Source organism: Oncorhynchus gorbuscha, linkage group LG10 (assembly GCF_021184085.1).
Source record: "Oncorhynchus gorbuscha isolate QuinsamMale2020 ecotype Even-year linkage group LG10, OgorEven_v1.0, whole genome shotgun sequence".
Classification (NCBI taxonomy): Eukaryota; Metazoa; Chordata; class Actinopteri; order Salmoniformes; family Salmonidae; genus Oncorhynchus; species Oncorhynchus gorbuscha.
The window spans coordinates 22,879,359-22,888,579 of record NC_060182.1 but is presented as its reverse complement, the minus strand read 5'-3'; the positions used below and the strand labels follow the sequence as shown (position 1 = coordinate 22,888,579).

At 44.2% G+C, this 9,221-nt stretch overlaps 1 protein-coding gene and 1 long non-coding RNA gene across 2 annotated transcripts in view; one reads left to right on the top strand and one right to left on the bottom strand.

The window, feature by feature from the left end:
• Positions 1 to 1,205: 1,205 nt before the first annotated feature.
• Positions 1,206 to 7,566, bottom strand: LOC124045697. The gene is made up of 3 exons (XR_006840888.1): positions 7,209 to 7,566; positions 1,968 to 2,050; positions 1,206 to 1,800 (listed from the first exon to the last, which is right to left on the bottom strand). It is a non-coding gene; the product is annotated as an uncharacterized LOC124045697 (long non-coding RNA).
• LOC124045696 (cadherin-4-like) overlaps positions 7,301 to 9,221 on the top strand; it is a 548,219-nt gene continuing 546,298 nt past the window's right edge. Inside the window, exon 1 of the mRNA XM_046365231.1 lies at positions 7,301 to 7,784. Coding sequence (XP_046221187.1) covers positions 7,728 to 7,784 — 57 coding nt within the window. The 5' untranslated portion in view covers positions 7,301 to 7,727. The remainder of the gene's footprint in view (positions 7,785 to 9,221) is intronic.

The window sequence follows — 9,221 nt, the reverse complement described above, 5'->3', positions numbered from 1 at the left end:
ATTTGTGCAAATATATAAGGAAAAAAACTGGGAAAATCACATTTGCGTAAGTATTCAGACCCTTTACTCAGTACTTTGTAGAAGCACCTTAGGCAGCGATTACAGCCTAGAATCTTCTTGGGTATGATGCTACATTCTCCTCTGCAGATCCTCTCAAACTCTGTCAGGTTGGATGGGGATCGTCACTGCACAGATATGTTCAGGTCTCTCCAGAGATGTTTGATCGGGTTCAAGTCGGGCTTCTAGCTAGGCCACTCAAGGGCATTCAGAGACTCGCCCGAAGCCACTTCTGCATTGTCTTCGCTGTGTGCTTAGGGTCATTGTCCTGTTGGAAGGTGATCCTTTGCCCAAGTCTGAGGTACGTTGCTCCATTAATCTTTCCATCAATCCTAAATAGTCTCCCAGTCCATGCAGCTGAAAAACATCCCATCAGCATAATGCTGCCACCACTATGCTTCACCGTAGGGATAGTGTCAGGTTTCATCCAGACGTGACAATTGGCATTCATTCATATAGGTCTCGTTTTACTGTGGATATAGATACTTTTGTACCTGTTTCCTCCAACATCTTCACAAGGTCCTTTGCTGTTGCTCTGGGATTGATTTGCACTTTTCGCACCAAAGTACGTTCATCTCTAGGAGACATAATGCGTCTCCATCCTGAGCGTTATGACGGCTGCGTGGTCCTATGATGTTTATACTTGCGTACTATTCTTTGTACAGATGAACGTGGTACCTTTAGTCGTTTGGATATTGCTCCCAAGGATGAACCAGACTTGTGGAGGTCTACAAATTTTTTTCTGAGGTCTTGGCTGATTTCTCTTTATTTTCCCATGATGTCAAGCAAAGAGGCACCGAGTTTGAAGGTAGGCCTTGACATACATCCACAGGTTCACCTCCGATTGAATCAAAAGATGTCAATTAGCCTATCAGAGGCTTCTAAAGCCATGACATCATTTTCTGGAGTTTTCCAAGCTGTTTAATTAAAGGCACAGTCAACTTAGTGTATGTAAACTGACCCACTGGAAATGTGATACAGTGAAATAATCTGTCTGTAAACAATTGCTGGAAAAATTACTTGTGTTATGCACAAAGTAGATGTCCTAACTGACTTGCCAAAACTATAGCTTGTTAACAAGAAATGTGTGGAGTGGTTGAAAAATGAGTTTTAATGACTCCAACCTAAGTGTATGTAAACTTCCCACTTCAACGGTATCTATCAATCCGTTTATCAATCAATAATTAATTCTGTGTGTGTGTTTGTGTGCATGCGCGTTCATGTCAATTCTATGTATGCGCATGTCTGTGTATGTGTTAGCCCCTAAAGTAATGTGCTAAGGTGGATTGGAGGTGAGCAGCGTCTGTTGAATGAGATGCAGCCATATGTTCCTGGGTTTGGATTTCTGGAGGGCATGTGTCGACACTATGAGAAATACTTTGCTGTACTGTCGGTCTACCTATGTGTGTGAGGATTTGTCTTTGAGTTTGTCATTTCAAACAGTTTGCCCGCTGTGCTCTGACCCTCGAGTAGGTTGTGGTATTATGCAGTAAATGTACCATATCTACAGTACCAGTACCTCACAGGCTGCCATGTTAGGAGTTAAGCCCTGTGCATAGTACACTGCCCTGTGTCTGTTCTCATACTGGTAGCCTGGTATATGAATAAACCATTTGGGCAGAGAGGGTGGTCGTCGGGGGTCAGACAGGAGATCCCTTCCCCTCTCCTGACCCTTGGTAGGCGTCCTGTCGTGGTGTTCCAGGGGGCACAGGCTCTGGTGCCCAGTGCATCAGCATTCTCTGGCTTTGTAACAAACATAAAAAGTCTGAATCTTTTAAAGGGGGACAGAGACTCTTTCACTGGGAATGGTTTAATAATTTTGTATGGCCTTAAACTAATCTATTGCTAGCACCCAGATGGTATTTTTATTGGGCAAAGGCTCCAATAATTGAATGGAAGAATTTACTCACCGTCCCACGCTGAATGACAGAGTATCCCATGTACTACATCATATCTGAAGAAGAGATAGAGTCAGGTCCTAGAGTCCACAAGTCTGGAAAACAGACCCCACAAAAACCTTAAAGGTAAAATCAAATAGGAAATGCAATCAAATAGCCTTTTTGAGTGCATGTGTGTGCACTTCTACATTTGTGCATTAATGCACGTGTGTGAGTATGTGTTTGATTGTAATGTAAGGGAAAAACACACTCCCCTGAATGAGTGAAATAACGCTCCATGCCAGAGCCTCCTATTGGTATAACTAGAGTGCTGGAGGCCAGATGGAAGCCACTCCTCAGTAAAAGGCACATGACAGGCCGGTTGGAGTTTGTCAAAAGGCACCTAAAGACTCTCAGACCATGTGAAACAAGACTCTCTTGTCTGATGAAACCAACATTGAACTTTTTGGCCTGAATGCAAAGTTTCACATCTGTAGGAAGCCTGGCACCATCCCTATGTAACAGTGTAACTTTAGTCCGTCCCCTCGCACCTACCCGGGCTCGAACCAGGGACCCTCTGCACACATCAACAACAGTCACCCACAAAGCATCGTTACCCATCGCTCCACAAAAGCCCCGGCCCTTGCAGAGCAAGGGGAACCACTACTTCAAGGTCTCAAAGCGAGTGACGTCACCGATTGAAACGCTATTAGCGCGCACCACCGCTAACTAGCTAGCCATTTGACATCGGTTACACCTACGGTGAAGCATGGTGGTGGCAGCATCATGCTGTGGGGATGTTTTTCAGTGGCAGGGACTGTGAGATCGAAGGAAAGATGAACGGAGCAAAGTACAGAACAACAGGACAACGACCCTAAGAACACAGCCAAGACAACACAGGAGTGGCTTCGGGACAAGTGTCTCTGAATGTCCTTGAGTGGACCAGCCAGAGCCCAGACTTGAAACCGATCAAACATCTCTGGAGAGACCTGAAAATAGATGTGCAGCGACGCTCCCCTTCCAACCTGACAGAGCTTGAAGAGGATCTGCAGAGAAGATTGGGAGAGACTCCCCAAATACAGGTGTGCCAAGCTTGTAGCGTCATACCGAAGAAGACTCTAGGCTGTGATCGCTGCCTCAACAAAGTACTGAGTAAAGGATCTGAAATGTGATATTTCAGTTTATATGTTTTATACATTTTCAAAAATGTACTCATTTAGGGGATCTGCAATGACCTTTTATCATATCTGGCAACCTTTCCTATCATTTGTAGAAGACATGGACCTAGTTAATTTTACAACTCCATAAACCAACCCAAAAGGAGAATTTGTATAATTAATTATTTTTACTTTTTGTTTTATGATAGCTTTGTATTTTTTTGTTCTATTTGATTATACTACTCATTGTATATCATGCCTGCTTAAAGTCTGGTTTTGGGGTGGGGCTCTGTTAGAGCATGGTGGGGTTGGGGTGGGGCTCTGTTAGAGCATGGTGGGGTTGGGGTGGGGCTCTGTTAGAGCATGGTGGGGTTGGGGTGGGGCTCTGTTAGAGCATGGTGGGGTTGGGGTGGGGCTCTGTTAGAGCATGGTGGGGTTGGGGTGGGGCTCTGTTAGAGCATGGTGGGGTTGGGGTGGGGCTCTGTTAGAGCATGGTGGGGTTGGGGTGGGGCTCTGTTAGAGCATGGTGGGGTTGGGGTGGGGTTGATTTGGTAGGGGATCCGTATGTTCTGCCCTCTACCTGTTCTGTCTATTATCTGTAAAATCATTAAAAACATTTTTTTTTAAAAATATATATATATGGATCCGCTATGGGGACAGGCGAAGAACCATTTTGGAACCCTTTTTTTGATGAGTGTATGTCTGTGTGAGGGTGTGTTTGCAAACATGTAGTAAAGGAAGTCTGACAGTTAAGACAGATTTTCATGACACGTCACTATACAACTTAAACAAGTCCCATAACGTTAAGGAAAATATGATTACAAAATGACGGCACAATGTCACACTTTTACCAACCCACATTTATCTCCCATGTAGACCTTTTAATGCTTTCTGGTTACACAATACTCTCTCAACTTCATGAGATCAAGTTTTATATTGTCTCAGTATGATTGGGCGCCATGTCCTTTCCCTGACGCTAAGGTTATCCAGCTGCATTTGTTTCTACTGTGGGAAATCGAACAATGGCGTACCCTGTTACCCCAGGCCTGGAATATCCCTATTCTCTCCCTGTGTTTGTTCCAGAGCTGTCCACTAGTCTCTGAATCCATCATCGCCTGAGCACTGCGCCTGCTGGGTCAAGCCCAGGCAGTGACACAGGACACTGGAATAGATGGGATCATATCCTGATTCCCCTTTCTCCTCCAGAGGGATCCACCTTTCCATAGAAGTGCCACTGTGTTGACTTGTTTGCTCTCCCTATTAACAGATACTGTGGAGGGAGTCAGTGGAGAACTACAGCAGTAGCTAATGGCAGAATTTAAGAGTGAGCGAGAGAATGAGAGAGAGAAACAGAGAGAGAGAAAAATTGTCAGCACAGTAGTTTTTTTCATTAGAAATCTACCTGTTGTAAAAGCCTACTTTTTCACATGATCTTTTTTGTTGTCTCTTGTTTTGGGCTGTAATTTGCATTAATGGGCTCCAAGCTGAGTGGAGAGAGAGATGCAAGGGGGGTACAGAATTGCTGCCTAATCAGTCAATTCCAGCTAGGTTTGTGTGAGTGTGTGTATGTGTATGTGCGTGTGGGTGTGCGTGTATGTGTATGTCTATGTGCGTGTGGGTGTATGTGTGTGTGTGTGTGTGGGACATGTCTAGCATCCCAATGGCGGCCTGGGTAATGAAAGCATCATTACTATAAGTAAAGCTGGGGCGACTCAGCCCCTGAGAAAGTGCTTACTGAGGTCTGAGAGCAATGCCACCTGTCCCCTCTACTCTGTCATTCTGCCATTAGTCCCAGGCTGTCTCCATGTTTACCAGGAGATTACTGGAGTGTTTTGAATAATATAAGGTGACATAATAAACCACCCCAGCCGTGATCAGTAAAGTAGGGAGTTAAGCAGGTAACACAGAACCCTAACCGGCTGCGCGCGTGCGCCATCGTGCGCCATCGTGCATCAATTTATTTTGCCCCCCCCACACCAAACGCGATCACGACACACAGGTTAAAATATCAAAACAAACTCTGAACCAATGACATTAATTTGGGGACAGGTCGAAAAGCATTAAACATGTATGGTAATTTAGCTAGTTAGCTTGCAATTGCTAGCTAAATTGTCCTATTTAGCTAGCTTGCTGTTGCTAACCAATTTGTCCTGGGATATAAACATTGAGTTGTTATTTTACCTGAAATGCACAAGGACCTCTACTCCGACAATTAATCCACACATAAAACGGCCAACTGAATCGTTTCTAGTCATCTCTCCTCCTTCCAGGCTTATTCATCCTTTAATTTATGTGGTGATTGCATCTAAACTTTCATTGTATTACCACAACTACCGGCAAAACAGTTAGTCTTTCATTCACCCACGTGGGTATAACCAATGAGGAGATGGCCAGTGGGTACCTGCTTCTATAAACCAATGAGGAGATGGGAGAGGCAGGACTTTCAGCGCGATCTGCGTCAGAAATAGGAATGAGTTCTATTTTATCCCTTGGCTACGCAGACGCTCGTTGGCATGCGAGCAGTGTGGGTGCAATGATTGAATAACAAGGATTTCTAAATGTATTTTGCGACGCTCGCACACGCAACGCGACGTGTGCGGTCTGGTCAGCATGTAAGGGTCGTTTGTGAGGAGAAAACAACCGCTGGATGTCAGTGACTGGCTTTCAAATCAAATCAAATCCTAACAGAACTTGATAAGTGAGGCATCTCCATCTTGGTGAGTGTACTTGAGACCTAAATAGTTGCATTAGCTCCCTCAGCCAATGCCTTGGCATCAGCTAACACAGTCATGAAAGCAGACAACCCTGGTTCTATAGCATATCGGTTACACACAGAGCTCAGCAACCAAGTCTGTCAATCAAGGCATCTAACAGGACAGGACCCAATCACACCACCAGCAGATAGTAAAAGGGCCCAGTGATATAAGTGTCATAGCTCATCCCCAGCACCAGAGGATTTAGATGAGAGGGAGAGGTGGTAAAACACCTGCTTGTCAGGAGGGAAATGAGCAGGCGTTGGTTAACACACATTAATTCAGCTTTTGATGGGATTAACCCATTGGCTCATAGCCCTGCACCTTTCCGATGTGGAGAGAGAGCTGTCAATCAGAGAGAGCTCAACGTCTCCGGGGTTAGTGGCCCACAGACCTAAGTGGCTAGCTAACACGGAACCCAAACCGGCTGCGCGCGTGATCGTGCTCTATCTTGCATAAATGTATTTTGCCCCCCACCCCCACACACCAAACGCGATCACGACACGCAGGTTAAAATATCAAAACAAACTCTGAACCAATGACATTCATTTGGGGACAGGTCGAAAAGCATTAAACATGTATGGCAATTTAGCTCGTAATATTAGCTTGCACCAGCTAGCTAAAGTTAAATTGTCCTATTTAGCTAGCTTGCTGTTGCTAGCTAATTTGTCCTGGGATATAAACATTGAGTTGTTATTTTACCTGAAATGCACAAGGACCTCTACTCCGACAACTAATCCACACATAAAACGGTCAACCGAATCGTTTCTAGTAATCTCTCCTCCTTCCAGGCTTTTTCTTCTTTAATTTATATGGTGATCGCTTTTTCATCATTTAACTTATATGGTGTCGCAGCACGAGCAGTGTGGGTGCAATAATTGAATACAAGGATTTCTACATTTATTTTGCAACATGCTGACCAGACCTGACATGTCCCGTGTGTCGCAAATTAAATGTAGAAATCCATGTTATTCAATTATTGCACCCACACTGCTCGCATGCGCCAACGAGCGTCTGCGTCTGGTGTGTGGGGGGGCAAAATAAATGTATGCACCACAGCGCACGATGGCGCACGCGCGCACCCGGTTTGCGTCCGGTGTAGGCATTTTATGGTAAATGCCACGTTAGGAGAATGTTGAGAACACCAATACACACGGACAGCAATACACACGGACAGTAGTGGACACAGTGCATATGATATCTGTGACATTACAATTTCAATGAATATGGTTGGCTGTGATGGTTTGTTAGTCTCAACATTTTAAATTATTACCGCAATTACCTATGTATTACATATCACACACACGATGCAAGTGGAGAATTGCGATAGTATAGCATTGGAATAATAAATATGAATAGCTTACCTCACCCTTTCCAGACGGAAAAACTATTCGCTACCGAAGTGACTTTCAGGTTCGAATTTACGCAGCAGGTTAGGAAACTGAGGAAAAGGGTTAAGAAAATTGTTAGGGTTAGCGAACAAATCACTCGTGTGTCCCCTTAACGGTAATTAGGGGAAACTCTCATCCAATGTTAGGGCAATAGCGGAAGCCAGAGAATCAGGTAGCTTGATTTAACTACCACTCCACTGTGTGTCTTTAAGTGGGATTCTCCGGCGCCGGGCGAGAGGAGGGGTTGGAGTGACGCTGGCTTCGATGCCTTTGCTCTTTGGTGCTGAGCTGAGCAACGCTCTTCACCTGCAGATGAGAGAGCGAGGGGAGTAGGGACGGGCTTTCTACTTCTGAAGAGCTTACCACTGGAAGTGCGGAGCACAGGGGGAACAAACCAGCTATCACACCGCGGGGAAATTATACAATTACCAGAGAAGAAATACGAGCCTTTTAGCCTTTTCCAGCTCAAGCAGCCTCCGCTTGCTTGCAACGATGAAAACTGTCTCCATTCTCATGCTGACAGCAGCCTTACAACTGGCCACGTTTTGGGTGAGATTTCCCATTTGACTATAACATTCTGGAAGTGTTTCGCTCCTATGCTGCTCACAGTGTTACAGAGCGTACATTTTTAGAGACAGTTAAAATGTTTTGGGTTGATCCTGAACTTGTTTATTCTATTTCGACTGACTTGTTCTCCAACACAAGTGCTTTCTTTTCGAAGCGCAACGTCAGCCTTTATATTTAATATTATTCCCCAACAAGATCTGCCATTGAATGAGAACTGTCTTTCGTTTTCTCACACAACACTCAACCTGGTCTCAAAAGCATTTCGTATTAGCCTAACACAAATAATGTAAAGCGTAGGCTGGAGGAAATGATTTATGAATATTCTCACCGCCGCTTTACCCCTCAATCAAATTCTGACTGAATTGATGCCGTGCACTAGATACCCTTACATGGGCTATGTATTATCTTGTTAATTTCCTTGATATTCATTGAGCGAGTGATAATGGTGCGAAATGCTGTCTTTTTTTATTTCCTTATTTTAACGGAGCTGTTAGTCTAACGTTAACGCGAAACCTCACAAATGCCATTCGCTAATGCAACTAGTTAGCTACTTAGGCTATTAGGAATATTCAGCTTTTGTTTTAAGGAATCTCGTTTGTTATATGAGCCAACTTTATTGAAAAAATATTTTACTCGTGTCCTATGTCCAGCTCCAAATATAGCCTTAAAGTATAAAAAGGCGAATGTTTAATTTGCTATACGTCAATAACTAATTACATTCTCCGCAATCCAGTAAGAGGGACCGTTTTGGTGTTCCAAACTTGCTTGGTGTTGCCGGTTAATAGTAGGGCGCAGTCGGGTTTTGTCTTCCCCACACATAACTTGCAGTCTGCCTCCTCTAGCCCAGCGGCGTGTTCTAGGGTCGCCTGGATTCCGCATTGTTGGAAAATGATAGATGCATTGGTATTTCCATGGTACGCTTGAATTATCATCGTCGTTAGGCTACCAGGAGTGACATATGTGTGGTATGGATAACACCATAGTACAGCTCTAAAGTTATTTAAATGGAGCTGAAGCTTTCAACTGTAACTAACGTGTATCACACACACTCAACTGGTGTGTTTGTGTCGTCTGTGTGCATGTGGAGGCAGCATCATTTATCCCACACAATGAGCCCTCATTAAATTCTCTGTGCCCTCTGGCAGTTTGAGTGTCATTCCCAGTTAGTGGAGAGAAAATTCAGATCAGATAACTTCCACCTGCTTCCAGTAGATACCTCCACTGCCCCCTGTAGTGAGGACCCTACCAAACCAAGCCTGCTAGTAGTTAGTCTACCAGGTCTACAGGATAAATAAAAACAACTTTCATGTATTGGACAAATGTATGTTGAATTAGTGTTTAATTAATTAAAAGCACATTTAAAATGTGTCACACAAATACTCCGCTGCACATTGAATCCAACTTGCTTTAATGCTGCAC